Source organism: Notolabrus celidotus, chromosome 17 (assembly GCF_009762535.1).
Source record: "Notolabrus celidotus isolate fNotCel1 chromosome 17, fNotCel1.pri, whole genome shotgun sequence".
In the NCBI taxonomy this organism is placed as follows: Eukaryota; Metazoa; Chordata; class Actinopteri; order Labriformes; family Labridae; genus Notolabrus; species Notolabrus celidotus.
In genome coordinates this window covers 6,031,569-6,053,533 of record NC_048288.1, presented here as the reverse complement: position 1 = coordinate 6,053,533, position 21,965 = coordinate 6,031,569, and the positions used below count along the sequence as shown (strand labels likewise).

Here is a 21,965-nt window from a genome sequence, read left to right as displayed (position 1 = left end):
TTATATAAAAAAAATATATTCCTATTTTAAATTTGATGCCAGTAACACAATTCAAAGAAGACGGGACAGGAACAACAAAACACTTAAAAAAGATGTGCAATGCTAAAAAAGCAAACATTTGAGGAACAATGGGAAAAAACTGAGAAGACACTCTTCATGCAAAAAGTTCAAAAAATCCAGGATAACGTATCCTGAACATAAAAGTGGATGAGTGGATTTCATCATCTACATAACACCATTAAGAGATTCAGAGAATCTGGAGACATCTCTGTATACATGGGACAAGGCCAAAAACTAATACTGGATGGCTGTGAGCTTTGGGCCCTCAAGCAGCACTGCATTAAAAACAGACTTGACTCTGTAGTGGAAGTCACTGCATGGGATCCAAATCATATCCAAAAACCATTGTCTGTATTGAGTATTGATCAGCTCAAGTATTGAGCTGAGCTTTTGTTATTGACTGAATACTTATTTTCCACCATAATGCACCTCTGATGAAATTTGCAGACCTCCCTCATCTTTCTAAGTGGGAGAACTTGCAAAATCAGTGGCTGACTACATACTTTTTTGCTCCACGATATATATATATATATATATATATATATATATATATATATATATATATATATATATATATATATATATATATATATACTATATATTCACAGTGTCGTCATAACATTTTTGATTAACTTTTTAGTCACAGTTTTATTTATGTGAAAAATTACCATTCAGCTGTAAATTGCTATAGTTGAAGCTATATATATTATTCTACATTGCTAATTATTTTTTCCCTTAATTAGCTGTTTTCTCTGATTATTCATAAACATGGATATCAGTGTCAATCCATACTGCCACAAGAGACAAATAAAAACGAGAAAAGAATACTCCGAATTACACACATGAATGTTCATACACTGTTATAAAAAATGAAACACTTCAAGTATGTTTTGGCAGCTATTCATCTATAGATGTGATGTGCATTGGTCTTAATGATGTGCTAATGAAGATGCATATTACACTCATTAGTTTATATACAGTCCACACAGGCATACCAAATGTGCAACAGCCTAATTAGAAGAGAGGTCATGTTCTGACCCTCAGTGTGTGTGTGTGTGTGTGTGTACGGGTGTGTAATGATAAACTAATGAATAAACATGTCCTGCACTTGAATACGGTGCAGATTCACGTGAACATATATATAGTGTGGATGTTTGAGGTCTTTGCAGCCTGTTGTAACTGTGCGGATAAATTCCCCACTTACACAACACGCTGCACGACTGCTGCACTGTTTCCTCCCATTAATGTAGTATAAGTGGGTTAGTAGAGTGGTGTTATGTCCTATCTCTTTCTGTTTCTGTGTTTGATATTTAACACTGAAGAGATGTCCAGAACAGTGTTTACCCCTGCCTGATTATGACTGCAGGATGCTGTTTGTATTGGCTGCAGATGAACATGTGTGATTCATATAGTCTAAATGCCATTTCAAAAGCCTCCCTCACCCTGCAGCTATTCCAGGGGACTGATATTATCATATGAATCCCATTTTACCAGCCCCTTGCTTCATATCAGCTGGTTTACAGCTATATTTTCTTTTCAAGTATCTCTCTTAAAGGTCTATAATGTGCTTGCTTCTGATGGATCCATGCATGGAAAATGTGCTTGTATACTGCAGTCAGCCTGAGTCTACAGGTCTTCATAACACCTGTGTGCAAATGTGTCGTATAATTTAAAGAAGAGCAGTGTAGGAGCATGAGCAGTGAGATTGGAGGAGATTTATCATGGCTACACTTCTGTCACTAATGGACTGGAACCATAAACTCAACAACATCACACCTGTGTCGAAGCTTTTAGAAGTACATGAGAGGAGGTGACGGACTCTTTGGGTTGTAAAAATAGAAACAAACAGATAAATAAATGTCCTTGTCTAAAATATTGACACTAAATGTCATTGTTCATAGTGATTCTTCAGCTTTCTGATATTTTAACATTTATCATTAAGTGGTACATGTATCTATGGAAATGTATCTTACTATGATGGTTAAACGTATCCTGCAGCCAGAGTTGTTAAAAAATATGACTTCAGGAAAAGTAAAAATATTGGGCCTCAAATTTGTGCTCAAGAAGGTTTTAATGACCCTGTTCTCACACCACAGGACTCTTCACACCTGTGTTCTTAAATTGATGAACACCATATCCTTATAAGTTTGAAACTTATGCTCAATAATCTCAATTAGCATAGGTATACGCCCCTTTTGACCATATTACGACATGACACTGCAGGCCCGTGTGCACACAGAAATCACACAGAGCAGAGAGGAGACATCAGAAATGTGCCAGACAGCTAGAGTCATGTGACAGAGGTTTTCACGTGATTATTACTGAATCAAGAATTCTCCTCATCCATGTTGTCTTCATGGTCCTCTGAAAACCTCTGACCTGTTGACTCCAGGCCTGGCCCCGCTCATCATGACAGTTTGTTGTTGTAGTTAAGTGATATACGATCTGGTGATAACACAGAGTGTTTTATTCTGAAAATTAACCGGATGTTTTCATTTTGTTTTGGTGCCTGACTTCCTGTCCCGCTCCATCTGCTCTGTTGAGATTGATGCGTCGTGCTCCGGCTTCCAACAAAAATAGAAGTCTTGTGTATCTGATCTGGAGGACTCCGACCTGTTCGATCAGAGACGCAGCCGGAACACAACGGAGCGGATTCAGTGGAAGTTAACACATTGACTAGAATAGAGACCTATCAGATCCGGTGCCGTGACGGATCTGAGACAGACCGGACTGGGATCTGGTGGAATTTGGCCGTGAGTCCATGAGTCTGTGACGGCTAGAGATGGAATACATGAATAGGAGTCACAACCATGACAGCACACGCTGCCTGGAAACAAGATGCCTCTTCAAATAGTGAGAGAAAGTCTACCTCAGGCTTGTGTTTGTGATTATATTACAGTGTTAGTATATTTTAGCAACCTTTAAAAAATATAAGAAGCCATAAATGTTAATACTTTGATCATATTTAAATATAAAAGACTCCTCAAAAAGTTATAACTTACCACAGCAGTGATTAAACTACATGTTGTCAATGATAGATGCTTTGTTTACATTTACTTTGTGTGTGACTTCTGTTTTCACACATCACCAAGTTCACACTTACAATTCTGTGTAAGTCACAAAGTGAAGTCTGCGGAGATGTGGACTTCCTGAGAGCATGTTTATTGGTGTTGTTGTTCTCATCCACTTTAGGCTTCTGAGCACTTGACTTGCACACCTCACAAGGAACGCCCCTCAGAGTCTGTGAATAGATGAGCGTTGAGATTTGGACCTGGCTGGTGTTAGGTGCAGAAGGCACTGCTGAAGATGGCTCTGAGGAAGACCTATGTTGGTCACAGTGCATGCTTTGTTCTTTAAATGTATTTTGCTACATTAAAGAAATACATTTTAGTGCACACAGTTCTGGGATCACTGGTGCTGCACATTCCTTGTTCACGTCATACCTCACCGACCGCCAACAATTCGTGCAGTTAAGGAACCACAAGTCTGGGTGTTTCACTGGGTGTCCCCCAAGGGTCAGTTTTGGGTCCACTGTTCTTCATTATTTACCTCCTCCCCCTGGGCACACTCCTCCGTCACCATGGGGTCAATTTTCACTGTTATGCCGATGACACTCAGGTCTACATCTCCTCCAAACCCACCACTGCCATCCCCCCCACCTCCCTCATCACCTGCCTTGCAGACATCCGGCGCTGAATGAGCAGGAACTTCCTGAAGCTCAACGGGAATAGAACCGAGGCCCTGCTCATCGGCTCCAAATCCACCCTCAGCAAATCACAACACACTCCAGCCCCACCCATCATCATCGACGGATTCCCTGTACCCTTCTCCCCCCAAGTCAAGAGCCTCTGCGTCATTCTGGACAGCACCCTCTCATTCGCACATCATATTCAAAACATCACCTGGACTGCATTCTTCCACCTCCGCAAATTCTCCAGACTCCGCCCATCACTGTCCCAATCCAGCACCGAAATCCTGGTTCATTCATTTGTCACATCCCTTATCGATTACCGCAACGCCCTCCTCACCTGACTCCCCACCAACTCATCAACAGACGGCAAATCATTCAGAACTCGGCCACCCGGATCATCACCCACACCAACTCATCTGACCACATCACTCCTGTTCTCATCCACCTTCACTGGCTCCCTGTACAACACCGCATCCATTACAAAAACCTTCTCCTCACCTACAAAGCTCTCCACAACCTGGCCCCCACTTACCTCCGCGACCTCCTTCATGAATACACTCCCTCCTGTTCCCTCCACTCAACCTCTGCTGGACTACTAACCATTCCACCGTCCCGCCTCAGTACCATGGGTGCCCGAGCCTTCAGCTGCTCAGCACCCAGACTCTGGACCTCACTACCCCCACACATAAGACAGTCGGACTCCATAACATCATTCAAATCCCAACTCAAAACTCACCTGTTCGACTCTGTGCACTTCACTAGTTTTTATTTTTGATTCATTACTTTTTTTTTTGTTTGTTTGTTTTTTTGTTTTTATGATGTTTTATGAATGTTTCTATTGTCTGTAAGGTGACTCCAGGTGATTTGAAAGGCGCCCCAAATAAAATGTATTACTATTATTGTACGTTTGCATTTTGTCCATCTTTTTCCCCACATTATAATCCTTCCACAAGATGAACGAAGCACAGCATCCAAAAGGCACCTGTGTTTGTGTGCACTCTGAAAATGGAAGTCTTCATTATGTCTTAATCACAGGCATATTTTTCATCGTATTAATTAAATGTTACCTACTGTCTTGGCAGGTGAGCGAGGCCGGCTTCCCTGTGACAGGTGTCGGACACATGCAGTGAGCAGAAACAAGCAAGATGTCGATCCATGGAGGAAGAGGCAAAATAAACAGAACAATCCAACCATGAGAAAACCAAGACAAAACATGCAAACTCATAAAAAAGTGTGTAAGTGAGCATTAATCAAGAGGGAAATCAAAAGAACAGATGGTGACATTAAATAAATAAAATGTGACTGATAGTTATGTGCATGTATGAAGTGAATGGCAGAGTTAAAAGTTAACAGTGTGAGGTAAATGACAGCAGGCTGATGGTATAACATTTACTCTCAGGGCCATTAGAGCAAATGAGCCACTGTGCAGTAAACACTAAAGCAATCAAAAGCTTGATGAGGAGCATATTGATCGAGAAAGGGAGAAGGAGATGATACAGAGACGGATATGAGAGCAGCAGAATAAAGCTCCCTGTTTTTTGTATTCCCTTGCTGTGTGTTTATGTGAAATCCTAAAAGCAGATCATTTATATCATCATCAAAATTCGGTACAGGATTTTTTCTCCACCCGAGCTCTTTCTAACAGCTAAATCAATATCTCACAGAGTCGGTGTGTGAAGTGGCGGAGGATGTTAGCAGAGTTCAGACAAAATCTTGATGCCTGCAAGGATCTCCCCGCTCTTTCAAAATCTGTGGATCAAACACGCAAAGATCTCTAGCGTTTCTGGATGTCAGGGGGGCCACATTTAAACCACTTCCTTTACTATTTTCTCACTAATAGTTCATCTCCCCGAGTCAAACTGTTACTCCTCAAAAGACGAGGATTAGGACAGGATTAGAGATCAGATATGAGAAGTTGATGTCACCTTTGTTGTTGTTGTTACACTCAAAGGTTTACACTCTCTCTTCTGTTATCTCCTGTGTTTGTGAATCATATGTGATAACCAGATTTCTGCATTCTCAGTGGGTTATTTATTCCGTGAGAAACCTGATAAATAAGATGAGGTTCCTGCAGTGCTTAGATAATCCACCAGGAGGCATGAGGGCACGCCTCGGGGTATCTTACCCAAAAACATTTTAAACTCTGAAATTGTGGTTGTTACAGTAATAATAACTGGATTAAGGCAATTTATAATTACTCAATACTTTTAATTTTTTTTACTGTAAAATGTTTTTGAGAGCAGGTCAGGAAGGTGACATCATCGATCCTCATTTAATGCTTAATGCAGCGTTTCTGGCTCATGTTTATATAGTTTCCCCTATTCATGGTACAATTTGAACCTGACTTTGTGGATGCAGTGACAAACTGTGTTCACAAACATTGATTTTTGAATGTGATTTTGAGCCCATGCAGTGATCTCCAATACAGAGTCATGTCTGTTTTTAATGCAGTGACTTCCAATACAGAGTAATGTCTGTTTTTAATGCAGTGACTTCCACTACAGAGTCATGTCTGTTTTTAATGCAGTGACTTCCACTACAGAGTCATGTCTGTTTTTAATGCAGTGACTTCCACTACAGACTCATGTCTGTTTTTAATGCAGTGACTTCCACTACAGAGTAATGTCTGTTTTTAATACAGTGACTTCCACTACAGAGTAATGTCTGTTTTTAATGCAGTGACTTCCACTACAGAGTAATGTCTGTTTTTAATGCAGTGACTTCCACTACAGAGTAATGTCTGTTTTTAATGCAGTGACTTCCACTACAGAGTCATGTCTGTTTTGAATGCAGTATTATGACGCTAGCATCACATTGAGTCAATTTATATCAAAAAACACATATTTTTTGTTTTAACATTGGACATTAAGATAATTTCTTTGAAATATAGGGCTTAAAGGATTGAAAAGGTTATATCATGAGTCCAAAGTAAAAGAACAGAAATGTAAATATTCTGCTGGTTTAGTCTGTACAGGGCTTTAAGTCTGTCACACACAGCAGCCTGAGCCTCCTCCTGTCTGTTTTCATTTGACCATGGAGCCAGAATTCAGGCATGCAAACGATGAGATGACCTGAGCCTCGATCTGGAAGCCATTACGTCCCCTCTTCCATATCTGCAAGTCTCACATTGACAAACCTTTCCTCGCCCTTCTCTCTGCCACTAAATGAAAGCACAAATACACTCAGAGGCAAATTGGAACATGATAAGGTGGGGATGTTTCAGCAGCGTTCGAATCAGCAAAAGTGATGAGACGATGAAATTATATTATAAACGGGGATCAGGGAGGGGAAGGCTATCACATCGGGACGCCTGATTGGAATTTGGAACAATCTCCTTTGGGCAGATTTTTTTTTTCCATGAGACAGTAGGAAGTCCATGATCCGCCTCAGCACTTTTCTGTCTATCCGCAAATCCCTGAAACTATTTCAACCCCTGAGTTTAGAGAGTATTGACGGCTCAGCACAAAAAGGAAGAAAGAGAAGGAGAAGTGAAAGCAAAGGGAGAAAAGAGGGAAGATCTTCTGCAATTTGAACTTGTGATGAGCCAGAGGGGTGTATTTGTGAAGCTATAGAGGACAAACCATTCGTCTTAAATTAAACTTAAGTATAATTGGCGTGGTAATAAGTGCTTGATATCTGATACAGTGTGTGTGTGTGGGAAAAGGAAAGTCAGAAGGTTGATATCCTCCTTTGCAATAATACTTTCTTAATCCAAAGAAATATAAAGCTGAGCCAAAGTATTAAAGTATCAAAGAATTGACCTCTTTACTAAGTTAGCGTTAGTCACACGCCCTCACAGGCAGCCGAGAGGCTCAGCTTCAACTTTAGAGAAACTCTGATCACTTACACGGATGAGTTTCTGAGGACGTGTGTGTGTCCTCATTTGTAGGTTTCATAAAAAAGTTCAACCTCTGTGTGTTAGTGTGTGTGTGTGTGTGTGTGTGTGTGTGTGTGTGTGTGTGTGTGTGTGTGTGTGTGTGTGTGTGTGTGTGTGTGTGTGTGTGTGTGCGTGTGTGCGTGTGTGTGTGTGTGTATGTGAGCTGGATTAACATTACATTAATTAGCAGTAGCTGTGGCTTAGCCGGGCTGAAGCCTCTTAAGAGAGAACCGGGTGATTTCCAGTAAAGGCTGCTGCGTCTAATAACATCTGAAACAATCAGACGTCCTCATAATGAATGTGTACATCTGAGGGCAGCGTTAATGGAAACACAGACAGCAGTAGTTTTTTAGATTCATCCCCTCTGTGATTACACGGATGATGTGTATTTAGGCGTTTGCTTCCCACAGAAAGAGCTCATAATTATGGTGTGTTTGTCTCTGTGAGTGTCCCTCCTACACAAAGCGGAAATTAAACGTTCAATTTGCAGACAAAGAAGGTGTACGTGAGTCAGCTTTACCTATAGAGGTTGTCTGAAAGGTGTGAGTGTGTGTGTGTGTGTCTCTTACCCACGTAGAGCTGGCTGAACAGCTCTAGCCGTGTGTGTCCCTGTGCCGGAGCCAGGTGAGACGACCGGTACAACTGATCCACCTGAAGAACCGCATCTTTGACGTTCCGCTCTGCCATCACGCGATGCCATTGGTCATCATTTAGCGGCGTGGCCGAGTGGACCGTTAGCTCTACAGGTCCATTTCCAACATCAAAGGAGAAAGAGACAACTTTTGGAGCTGCGAAGTGAAAAACACACACAGAGTCATTTATTATACATCAAAAAAACAGAACACACAACTTTCGCCCCCTATGATACTCTCACCTCCGTCATGGTCCACTCTGCGGGTAAATATGCGTCCATTTTCTAATCTAATGGCTCATTTGTTTCAAGGCCACTCATTTAGCTCGTATAGATTTCAGCTTTGCAATACACTACTGCTCACAGGTCTGGACTCAGGACTAATCTAGCAGACAGTCGATAGACGCCAGGAACTGCTGCTTTTGCATGACGTACTGTAATGCAGTGCAGCAGCAAGTACGTGCCTTTTTATTTTTCTTGAACTTCTTTGAAGACTCAATAAATCAGTCAGAGCGGAGAAAGTCAAGTGTGAGAGCAAAAAGAGAAACACTTGAAGATAAATGACAGAGAGTGCGTCTAAATGAAGAGAAGAGAATAAAAAATGAATAAAAATGAGTGCAAGATGGCCTTGTTTTTCTGCATAATTAATTATCATCATCTTAAAGTAAGTGGGTGTGTGTGTATACTTCCCTGTGTGTGTGTGTGTGTGTGTGTTTGGGACACTTGAAGGGAAATTAAGGCAGATGTAATGGATATAAGTTTTTTGCTACTTCAGTTTTTAGTAGCCAACAGGGGGCAGTGTTTTACTTTCTATGGCCATGACAAGTCAAATCTTTATTGTTTTTCCTGAATTACAATAATGTGTGTGTGTGTGTGTATGTGTGTGTGTGTGTGTGTGTGTGTGTGTGTGTGTGTGTGTGTGTGTGTGTGTGTGTGTGTGTGTGTGTGTGTGTGTGTGTAATTCATAGGTCCACTCAAGGTGTTTTTGTTACCTTTATTGGTCAGGTTGTTGTCTGAAGGTGTTTAACCTCACTGAAGGGAACAATGATCAATCCATGCAGTGTGCGTGTGTGTGTGTGTGTATGTCTGTATGTGTGTGTGTGTGTGTATGTGTGTGTCCGTTGTGACTGAAAATGTGTTAAAATAGATACAGAGTGTGTGTCCTTAGTGTTTTTGCTGTTATCGAAACAGTCAGATTCATAATCTTTCGAGTCTGAATGATCTCTCTCTCTCTCTCTCTTTTTTTTAACTTCTTGTTATTTAAGTTTACTGTACAGTAAAATATGAAGTCATACTGAGTGGGCATGTTTTTTTGTGCAGTCCTGAAGTTTTGGTGTCCTTGAATTGTTCGTGTATTGACCCAGAAACAGGAACAGATCGAGTCTTTTGTCCACAAACACAGAGAACACTTAGAAATGAAAGTTATCTTCATTAAAATGATAACCCTCGCTGTTGAATGACATGGAGTGTTTAAGTAGGAACAATAATAAGTAATCAAAAGGCAGCAAATTGCTTGTTATTATTATCCAGGATGACTCAGCCAAAAGATTTCAGTTTTAATCTCAGCCTTGCGGGTACGATATCTTTATTGCATCCTTATTTTTTTGCCTCCACTTTCTAACAGCAGCTCTTCGTCTTTGCCTCTGCCTCTGCCTCTGCCTCTGCCTCTATATGTACTCTGATTGTGGCTCAGCTGTTTCGCTTTGCCTGATTATTACACCTCCTTTGCATTGGGGATGATATCCAGCAGAGATGTAACAGTCCTAACTTACACAAAGTTCCATACAGGGCTTGTGTGCGGCTGTTCTTTGAGCCAAGAGACTTTATTTTTCGCAGCAACTGGAAGATGGACTCTCATGAATAAACTTTTATTACTTGTTTTTAAGTCACTCCTCGGATCAGCTCCTTCTTATTTATAAGACCTTTGAATACTCTAGGAACTCCCAAACTCACTCCTCTCTGAGCGCTGTCCTCGTCATCCCTCGACCTCAGAGAAACTCAGAGATGTCTGCGTCTTTCAGTTGTGGGTGCATGTTTGTGGAACTGACGGCCTCCTCACATCAGCTGTGCCAACTCAACACATTTTTCAAAGCACACCTTTCCTCTTTGGTCTTTGAATGAACTTAAAGTTTCAATGTGTTTTTAAATGTGTGCAGTTTTTAATGTGATCATGTTCGTCCGTGATCAACACAATCTTTTACTCTATTTTTTCAACATTTATCAGAGAGCTCAGCACACACTGGTCATTTAGTTTTCATTTGAAGCAGCGGCTCATAAGAAACCAAAACTGTCAGCACTGAAACCACTTCCCCCTGCTACAGCCACCTTGGCCATCTGTGAATTTGTCCTGTGTTTTTCCATTTATAGTTGCTTGCTTGAGTTATTTATTTGTTATATGCTTCTGTTGTTGCTTACTCTATGTGTTGCTTCATGTGAACCTAATGTGCCGCTTGTTTAATGATTGAGATTCACTGTCTGATGCAAATGTGTACAGCACTGTTAAATGTCCTGTTTTGTACATGTGTACATATACCTGCATGCTTTCTGTATATTTTACAAAGACCTGTTTAACTCTGCTTAATGTGTTGATGCATGCTTCGCTTCATAAGTCATATGCTCCTGTATATTTCTGCACGGATGTCTTTATTATTATTAGCCGAATGCTACTTCTTGTTTGCTTTTAATGTTTTGTTTTTGGTTTCATGCATGTCCTGCATGCTTCGTGTATTTCTTAACATTTCATTATTGCTGCTTCCTGCTTGTATTGTCTCATGTATTTTATATCTATGGCCACTTAGCCTCTTTTCTAAGACTGTTATGTTATCTCTTTATGTAGTTATCTCCCAACTTTTTGGTTAATCTTGTGCTCTTTAGAGGACCTCTTTTAACATCTGGCAAGGGAAGGCAGGGATGGAAACTAGCCTATTGGCTAACTATGGCATATTTACAGAAATGTTCATTAATATGCTTGGTCCTTGTAAATGATCAGTAAATAAATAAATAAAATTAAACTAAAACTGCTGTTGGTAGTCACAGAGTAAACATCTGTTCAGAGAGTGGGACTTTGAATGTCAACACTATCCCTCCCAACCAGATTTCCTCTTAGACCCCCAACACAGATCGGCGTCTGCAGTCATGATAGTGCCGGACTCATAACCAATCGGAGGACATAGTAGGGGCCGCCCCTTAACCAATCAGGACAGAGGACTGGAGGTAAGCTATGATTTGACCGTCATAACGGGAACGAGGGGAATAATAACATTGCTTGATACAAAGGCATTGGAAAACACAGAGATTTTGCAATAGTCTCAAATTACTCCACTTACTGATGAGTACTGATTGGTATTATGACCTTTTCTCCAAACCCAGCAGAAAAAAAGTAACGTTTTTTACACCATTCCTACCAACAGCAGCTTTAACGTATTACTATGATCTGGTTCTAAGGGCAGCTTTATGTTTAAACATAATTCAATGTTTTTTGTATTCTTATAAGTTTAGAAAGATCCAGCACAGACAGGACCGGAGGTCTTAATCAGTCACATGTTGTTTTTCTGACAAAGAAAGAATCCATCTGTGTTATTGAGACATGTCCACTTGAGGCTTGTCTCTGTGGAATCTCAAAGGAATCCCTTTCCTTGACCTATTAAAGGAAAGAAACAACACAGACGAGAGAAAAGGAACAGTTTATTCTGCTGGAGATACAATTTGCAGCTGTCAAATTAAAACCCAATGTGTCTCTCTTCTTAATGTTTGCTTCGACTGTGCGAGTCCGCAGTAAAGAGGGATATATTCTGTAAGCTGACATATGGTGGTTATTGGCAGCAGAGTACTGTAGCCATAGAGATGATGAAGAAGCACTTCAGAGCTCTATATGTTCCTGCTTCATTATGGCTTCATTAGGCTCAGATATTACAGCAGATTATTTTATGCAGTGGTCAATGGGGAAATGAACTTTCTTTCTTTCCCTTATTCCAATCAATATGCTTGGCCTTTTTCTCCTTTATATATTGCTTTTTCATAATTATCTTTTTTCCATCTATCCTCTAACTCCTCTCATCCAACTGTTCATATATCACTCCTTTGTTTCTTTCCTATCTCTGTTTTTTCATTCTTTCATTTCCCTCACTTTGCTTCCTTTGTCATTGCATTCGCTCATTCTTTCATTCCTCCTCTCTTTTATCCATCCTCCCTCGAGTCTCCCTCTCTTCCCTGTGTTTTACTTCCTTCATGTTTGTTCATTGTCTCTTCATTTGCTGCTTGCTCTCAGGCTTTCACTTACCAATCCTCCTTCAGTCCTATCAGTCACTTTGCCCTCCCTTCCATTATTCCTTCTTTCTTTACCTCCTTTCTTGATCCCCTCCTCGCACACATTACCATTGCTACTTTAGATGAGACGTAAAGACACCAGAAATCATCTCTGGTTGAGCTACGTGCAACAACTCATGAGATAAATCTCAAAAAGTTCTTTAACATCCAACTACCCACAATGCACAGCAGCACACATACAAACAGATGCATGCACACACAGTGAGACTTGGAGCGCTCTGACAGGCTTTAGTACACTGAATTGATGATGGTGGTATGCAGAGTGCAGGTCTGCAGGGCAGGGAGGAGCCACATCACTTATTTTAAACGCTGAAATAAAAGCAAACATATATCAGAACGCACAAATAGAAACAAAGCTACTGCAAAACTGTGCATACGTATCTGTTTATTTGTGTGTTGTTGTTTTAGCAGCATGATTGATGCCCTGCAACTTTCCTTTTTATACCCTGTCCACGGGCAGGAAGGAAAACTAAAGTGCCCTCAGAGCACAGAGCTTGCCTCATCTATTTGCATCGCTGTGATAGATGTCAGAAGTGCTAATGTGTGTGCAGATGTGATTGTGTGATTGTGCGCGTGTGTGTGTGTGTTTGTGTGTGTGAGACATTCTTGCATGTTGGCCTGGAGAAAACTCAGCAGAGATTTTTATTTTGCCATTTGTTTTTCTATTAATCTTTTGATATGAAGGCTGAAAGAGCCAAGTTCTAAATTATGCCTCAGTGCAAACAAACACTGATAAATTGTGAAAGAGATTGTGCATTGTGTGTGTGTGTGTGTGTGTGTGTGTGTGTGTGTGTGTGTGTGTGTGTGTGTGTGTGTGTGTGTTTGTGTGTACAAGGGGTATGTGTTTGTCTAATGTGAAGTTTGTGCTTTTTATCTCTTTTAGATGGCAGGCGGAGCGTTATCTCTTCTGTCGCTTTTCTGTTTTCTAATTTAAACTCTCTGTTGTCTGTCTCATTTGCCTTGTTAGCTATTAGCTGTAGCATTTTTCACTCTGAGGACTGCTGGAACCGTCCGGCCTCTTTAAGGAGGGAAACTACATTTGAGAGCGAGCCAGACACACAGTGTTGCAGCATACCCTGCTGCTGTTTATGATGAAACCAGATTAAAGCAAATTATCAAAAGTTCAGCTCTTTTTTCTAACCAAGAAAGCTCCTTAAATCCAACATTGTGTGCCTGTTGGTGAGTAAACACAAAGTCAAGCGAGGAAAGAAACTGTAGTAGGACACATGAATCACATGACCCACACATCAACTGCATATTTAAACAGCTAGAAAACTCTTGAGGAACTTTAATTTGAGTTGAGGTTGCAACATAAATATTCCACCTGCTTACAGCTGACTCTGGGATATTGAATCCTCCTTGACCTCAGCTCATACATTTGACTGTAATATCTTAATCAGCCCCTTTGTACACTGTTTGAATCAGTGGTTCACTTCCCATCCGTCACACTGATCTTTTCTGTAATGTCTGGAAATGCCTCCTTCTGTGCTCCTTTCTCTGGCAGTGTCCCCCAGGGGTCTATTATGGGTCCCCTATTATTCACTGTTTACATTCTTCCCCTGGGGCAAATCCACGGTATAAACTTTCACTGTTATGCAGACAACACTACTCTCTATGCCTGGTAAATTCTAGCACCACTAATGCTTCTCATGTTATGTCTTGTCTGGCTGAAATCAAACACTAGTTGTGTGAAAATGTTGACCACCAGTTCTAGCCATGTAAATAATCTCACCTCCAGCCTGGGTGCCATGTCCACAAAGATGTCCTCAACCAAGAGGTCATTTCTGACTCTGACCTTTTGTGACACCAAGTTTGGATATCCATTTCGATCGATGTCTGAACTTTAAGTTGTTCTAGGAATATTTCTATTGCAGATATCTGCAATGCATCCTCTGTCTAGCTATTTTATAATAAGACAGCTTGGCATATGATCCTGCAGTCAGACCCTTGCTTGAAACTACTTCTCTTAAGGTTGAAACAGAAAGGATGTGATGTCAATATGTCGGCAACAAGTGAGGCAGTATTTTAGCATCACTTCTCAAAACCAGTGGCAATGAAGGTGTTGGGAATTCTTCACATCAGAGACTTTCATATTCTGAGACTTTTATTTTGAAATCTTATTTTGGAGGTGCATGTTGTTTCCACTTCCTCTTTACCACATGTCCATTGTGTTCATTCCCTCTGCAGTTGTTACCTGTGGAGAAGTCATTGATGATGTAAGTTGTGTTTGTGTTGTTTAGAGATTTATACGGCATATTAACATAACTCTCTTCATGCTGTGTGATATATATTTTATAATGATGTTTTGTATCGTTTAACATCAGCAGAGATCTGTAATTAGCCTCGCTATACGTCATGCTAAGTAATTACCCAGGCTAGCTTGCCTGTGTTATATTGAGTGTAGTGTTGTATGGTAAGAATTTATGTTAGTTATTATTTAATGTTTACCTCAAAGGTAAGCATGTTTAAGTTGCTTAAATACTGTTGACATTATAAGGCTGATAACTGTATTTGTGTTATGTGCTTTATTTCAGCCTCTAACTACGTAAAATGCACCGTGTTGTATGATCCTAACTCTGCAAAGTAAAGATCTTAAATCTACCTGATGATAGTGTTCTCTGACCGGATCCCAGTAGTGCTCAATTCATCCTTCATACCAGATTCAGGGGTCTAATACCCAACAGAAGGCGTTTCCTCTGTTCTATTTACAGTCAATGGTTTCTGCGTCCCACTCAAGTCCAGCATTCAAGATTCAAGCATCTATCCCTTTAATTAATATCACTTGATGATGACACTGGATGTAGCCAGTATGGCTTTTTTTAGTGCACTCAATGCTGGAGGTAATGGTGTGGAAAGCCCCAAACTGCAATGTGAAGGCAGTTATTTTGAAAGTATGTACTTTATGAAACCCTATCTGTCTAAATCTGTGTTTTTTTAAACATTAATACACACCATGTATTGAATCATGTTAAAACACTGTATGCATTTTTAAAAAATTAATTTAACCTTTATATAGCCAGGTGAGTTAATTGAGAACCAATTCTCATTTGCAATAACGACCTGGGCATTTTAATTTGAGGTTCAATATTTGATGTTTACCAAAAAGGTTGCACATATGTGAGGAGTTTGTTTTTGTTAAAGTGACTTCATTTTTGGAGTGGTTAACAGATAAAAATAAAGTTGATAACAAACTTCGGCAGTAACTTGGAGTCAGTCTGGCCTTTACAACAAAAGGCCATGATGTTATTTTGGCTCAGGTCTCCAGAGGGAAAGTTTATTCCTCAGCTGTATCCCTGACTGAAAATGTTTATAGCCTTTGGGCAAGACTTCTACTGAAGCTGTGGCCTCTTAAGGACTCAAAACATGGTAAATACATACTTTCCACTGAGCTTCAGAGCACCCCAAGCATCAGGCGTGTCTGCATTTGAGGACCTTTCTGTCTGTCCTAAATCCTGTTACCACACTGCTCTGAATACATCTTCAATGCTGCCTCTCAAATGTGTCCATGCCTCCTTATGTCGATTAAGATTCAAAAGGGGAAAAAGTGTCCACCTGAGTCTGCTCAGGTCCCCGTAATGTGTGTTTTCCACAAAGTCATGTGTGTGTTTATGTACGTGTGTGTTTGTGCTTTGAGCTCCTGCAGTAGGACCGCTATGCTATTCCGGCCTAATGCTAGTCATTTCATGCCCTGACTGGATTGCAGCAGATACAGTTTTTGCACCAGCGAGAGGGCAGAGATTATGCGAGTGTGTGTGTGTGTGTGCGAGAGTGTGTTTGTGAGGACGCAAGGCGCTTCGTCAGTGTGTGTCTAAATGTGTGCTGTGGGGCAAAATGCAAGATGATAGGGAGGGAGAGGAGAGAGGAAATCGATGTGGGGGCAATTTGAAAGCCTCGGGAAAGACTCACACACACACACACACACACACACACACACACACACACACACACACACACACACACACACACACACACACACACACACACATATATAAATAGAGGGAGAAATATATATATATATATATATATATATATATATACACAGTATATATATACATCGTCACACATACACACACATGCACTTCATATCTCCTCTGGCCTGCTGTGCAGCCTGGACAGAATAGATACTTAGTGAATCTTTGTGTGAGTTTTTGTGTGCAAGTTTGGAAATACCAACCCCCTTTGGCAAACTTCTCACTGAACTTTAACGTGCAGCTTGGAGTCAGCACATTGTTTTTTGTGTAGGAAGGAAGTGTGAGCATGTATGGATGTGTATTTCACTTTCTGCAAAAGCGAGTTTGTTTTTATGGAGGAACTGGAGCAGAAAATAAAAAGCTTGGAGAACTTTTAGACCACAAACCAGCTGACACACTGTCATTCAATGTGGTGGCTTTAAAATGCACTTTGGCTCGAAAATCACCCATCAGCTTGTTGGCATTTTGACACTGAATGGCAGGCACACTGGCAGAAAATGGTAAAAGAGGCCTTTTGTCACTAGATCTCTTTGAATCTTCCAAAAATGCAACAAATGATGTATCTACTGCTACAGAGTGCCAGAAACCTTCACAACACAGCTCAGTGATTAAACTGAAGCCAAAGATTTTAACATTCCTGATCAGAGCGGCTCCACTATGCCCACTGGGATGTTAAATTGAGGTGCTGGAACAAGATCACAGTAACTTACAACACTGCATGTCAATCATAGTCCTGAGAAAAGGCTTGGAGGATGTGAATGGAGGCTGAAAAGCTGTTCTGTTGTTTAAATCTTAACACTCCTTTCTCCTATTCTGTCACCATCTCTTCATTTCCTTCCTGTCAGACAATGTGCAAGTCAGTTCTGCAGCGATCGAGCCCAGGACTCTGACTCAAATCGCACCCAAGTCTTAATTTTAGGGGTCATGACTCAACTTGGACTTCAGCACTGATGACTCAGACTTGGCCTCAGACTTGAGCATTGACTGCAATCATGTTCAGAGGGTGTAGAGGTAGACTCAGGTTGACGAAGACATATTGTTTTTATTAGTTAAGGCCCCAATAATTTCTTCAGTGTCAAGCAAGGTTTTGACACGTGATCACCTGCGTGCAGGTCGTGTGCAGCCATAGCTCCTGTCAGCATGCCTACAGACAGAGCCCGTCCTAACCGACTTGGTGCCCTTGGCAAGATTTTAACTGGTGCCCCTTGTACTGTAGCCAACTCCACCAACAATCACATCACATATACACTTAAAGAAAACTGACATACAGCTGCATGCTGTGCACGTTTCCTTCAGTTTAAAATAAAATGACCTCTAAAAGAACATTAATAAAATGGTAACAACACTAACATTTAGCAGGAAAGAAAGTATACAATTTCAAAACACATAATGTAATAGTAGAATTCATTCAGTCATACAACACAATAATTTTCACAGTGCAGACACTTTTAACAAAGTAATGTATCAAGTGATGACTGAAAAGGTAGAAGCAAAATGCTTATTTAAGCCTAGCCTACATGTTCTATCTAATTAAGCTAACAGCTTCCAAAGTGTAAGGAAAACAACAAAACAAAACAAAAACAAGTAAATCATGAATATTTAAAGACTTTGAAAACTGATTTGTAAACCATTATTTTTAAAATCAAGCTTTTAAATATATACTGGCATCACTTCACAATTTAACCCCAAATTAGGTTAGATAAAACAATATTCTGTTTCCTATTATCTTCAAACTTTCTTCCTCACTCATTTAGCGGCGCCCCCTATGGACGGCCGGCGCCCCTAGTGTTTGCCTATACTGCCTATGCCACGGGCCAGCTCTGCCTACAGAGGTGCTACGAATCATGCGCTTTGCTTCATGATATTTTACTGCAAATGCACAAAAGAGCAGAACAACATGTGCAAAATCTCATAGAACTGTTGAGGAGAAGATGAGGCCAAGCTCAAACTTTAACAAACATGTGTCCAGGATGCATACAGGAAGTAAGTGAGGTGCTTAAATTACTCCGACTGTTGATTATGGTACCGTCTGCAAGCTAACGGTAATGCTAGCGACTAAAGAAACTCAACATCTGGGTTCAACCTCTAAATCAAAGCAATGGGCTTCAGGTATGTTTGAGTTTATTAGACGCCTACAGTGATCCCATTGAAATAGAAACAATGAGTACGTCTCCCTATTAAAAGAGGGTGCGCTTTTATACATGGGGCATGGCGCATGGCGCATGGTGCATGGTGCATGGTGCATGTGCATGGTGCAAGTGCATCTGCATGGTGCATTTGCATGGTGCATTTGCATGGTGCATGGTGCATGGTGCATGTGCAGGTGTAGTAACTTCATGATAATCTAAGTAATGCAATGGGGACTTGACTCTGACTTGAGCCCTGAGCACTCGAGACTCGACTCAGACTGAAGGTTTGTGATCGGCTACATCACTGGGACACATACACACTAAATAAGGTAACACACAGAAGTGAGACATTAAATTCAGAGGATTGTGTGTATGTGTGTGTGTGTGTGTGTGTGTGTGTGTGTGTGTGTGTGTGTGTGTGTGTGTGTGTGTGTGTAAAGGTTAACAGCGTGAACTTTGGAAAGATTTAAAAGCATCTATTTGCAGAAACGTTTTCAGAAAAACAAAAAGAGAAAAAGTAAAAGGGAGAGACAGAGTGTGTGTGTGTGTGTGTGTGTGTGTGAGAGAGAGAGAGAGAGAGGTTGTGTTTTTTCATCCCTGAAAATGGGTGATTTGGTTAAACAGAGGTTCATAATGGACATAATTATGGCACACACCAATTACCTTAAATAAATGATTGCTCTCTCTCGCAATCAAACAAAGTAGTGCAGCATAATCAGGACGGCGATTGACTGGCTGCCATTTGCACCCACATCTGTCTACGTCATTCTGAGTGTGTGTGCTCTGGTGTCAGTGTGTGTGTGTTTGGTGAAAGGTTGCAGTATCAGACTGACTGGTGGATTAAGGTTTAAACTTGGCTAGATAAAGACTCAGAGTGAGGGGAAGAGACAAACTGAGGGAGAATCTCCTACACACACATACAGACTCAGATTTGTCTTACATTTGAGCTCCAAGCGGATGAAGTCAGTGTTGCCCAGGTTTTCCAGAAAGACGCCGTAGGGTGCGCTGGTCTTAAAATAGAAGGATATGTCAGCGCTGGTCTCACCCTGGAAGGTGGGGAAGTGCAGGTAGGACGACGGGGTGGTGAACGACGCAGCGTTCCAGTAGTTATCTGTCAAAAAATGAAACAGAGTCATCAGTCAGAGCCGTCCAATCCCACATGCACACGCTTTCAGTTCTTTAGCACTTCGGCTTTCACATTCAGACGTGATTAGCTGAAGAGTAAATTCATTGTGGAGGCAGTTTCATTTCAAATTGCATTCACTTTTATTTTACTCCTAAAGGCTATCAATCCTTTCTGATTAAAACACTGTTATCTCACGTCTTTTGTTCAATGGGATTCATTAAATATTTATTCAGTGAAAATATCTCCATCACTGAAATCCTGACTTCTGTGCAGAGCTTTTTATGTTGCTTTAATTTCCTGAAACTTGAATAAAGAGTAGATGAAATCAGAGAGAAACCACGTCTCTTTCTCCGAGTGAAGATCTCAGACGAGGACAAACGTATTCGGACAATGTGTCGCAGGATTTTTCAATGACAACTTTTCTAATGACTTTGATGAAGCGAAACCAGCAGACGCTAATGAAGACAAAGCACGTTAAACAGCTGCTGATGAATTATCAGACTGAGGTTGATGAAGTGACTTCTCTGTTGTCTCCTCTCCCTTTGCCTTGCCATGTCTCTGTCTCGCTCCTATCAGTCAGAGAAGATGAAGAGGAGCGGGGAAAGAAAGGAGGAGGAGAGGGGAAAGCAAAGAGGACAGAGGACAGAATTTGAGGAAAGATGGCAGGCACGGGTGAGAGAACAGAATATTGAATAAGAGGTGATGGAGAAGAGGAGAGTAAAGTCATGCAGAGGGCAGATGACAGGAAAGGAGAAGGAGGAGGTGGAGGGATGTGGGGGCGTGTGGAGGGCAGGAGGAAGAGGAGAGGAGTTAAGGCTAATGTGGATTTAGCTGTTTGAGATCTTTTTGATGCCTCCGAGGATTGCCTCCTGACCCTCAAACGTAACCCTGCAGGAGCAGTCAACAGGAAGAGTTTAGCTCGAAGGGAGAAAGATGTGTGTGTGTACAGATGTGTGTTTGTGTGTGTACAAGTGTGTGTTAGAGCTGCATCTGAGGAGAATTGTAACCAACAAGGATTTTTGAAATTATTGCTCTGCAAAGATAACATCCTTAATCGGCACGACAAACCATCAGAGTACCCAAATGTTCCACTTTATTATGACCGAAAGCCAGAAAACCCTTAAACATGGCCTCAATGTAGATGGTCACGGCAGATAGCTGTTCTCCAACAAATCCAGTCCTGCTCGAGGTTTCTGCCTGTTAAAAGGAAGTTTTCCCTAACCACTGTCGTCACTTGTTTAAAAGCCAGTAAGCTCAATCCAAATTAAGATGCTGGATGCAGAGAATGTGCCAGTTTTGCTTTATTTTTCATTTCTCATTTACAGTCTCTCTCTTTACTCCTCTTTCTGGCCCCAGCTGGTCTGACAGATGGCTCTTCACCAATGACTCTGGTCCTGCCCGAGGTTTCTGCCAGAACAAAGGACGTTTTTTGCTTTAACTTTTTGTTTTAATTTTGCTTCCTTGCTTTTGGAGGAACAATGTTGTCTCTTAAAAGAGGGCATCAGTTGACATCACTTTCCAACCAGATGACCTTCCTTCAGATGAAGTTGAGTGGCAGCCTGACTAAGAACGTGAAAAACAACACATTTCTGCTGAGATGAAGGGTGGGCTGGACCTGACATGGATCCCTTTAGTTTACTAAAGACACAACGGTTGAAGACATTGGTTTAAGTACCTGATTTCAAATGCAGTGAAGTGGGCAACACAAAACTTGAAAGCATACGAAAGCCTTGATGCTTGGTTGTACATCCTGGCGGTTATTATTGGTAAAATAACTATCTGCTTGCTTTGTGGAGTACCCTGGTATAAAGAAAACTAGCTCTGTCTTGGATACTGCATATGGTCTAAACAACCCCCCTTTAGTTTGTAGAAAAGGAGGTTCATCTGCGATTATAAAACATGCTGACAAACAGTTAACGAGGAAGGTAAATGAAAGATGTTGGGCATATATAGAATTATTTTTTATTTTTTATTTAACTTTTATTTAACCAGATGAGAACCCATTGAGATCAAGACCTCTTTTACAAGGGTGACCTGGCCAAGACGTCAGCAGCACACGTCAAAATAAATAGTACAATTCAGTAGTATGCAGCATATATACAGACAGTATGTAGAAACAATCAATAATTTAAAAGTGTAACTAATGTTGTCTAG

The 21,965-nt window shown here is 40.9% G+C and overlaps 1 protein-coding gene across 4 annotated transcripts in view; it reads right to left on the bottom strand.

Moving 5' to 3' along the window:
• cntnap2a (contactin associated protein 2a) overlaps positions 1-21,965 on the bottom strand; it is a 577,708-nt gene that overhangs the window by 52,620 nt on the left and 503,123 nt on the right. For 2 of the 4 annotated variants that reach the window (XM_034706352.1, XM_034706354.1), the window contains 3 exons: positions 19,626-19,796; positions 8,198-8,416; positions 4,823-4,852 (listed from right to left, as the gene is read on the bottom strand). In XM_034706352.1, coding sequence (XP_034562243.1) covers positions 4,823-4,852; positions 8,198-8,416; positions 19,626-19,796 — 420 coding nt within the window. The remainder of the gene's footprint in view (positions 1-4,822; positions 4,853-8,197; positions 8,417-19,625; positions 19,797-21,965) is intronic. The other 2 variants (XM_034706353.1, XM_034706355.1) reach the window with 1 other exon arrangement.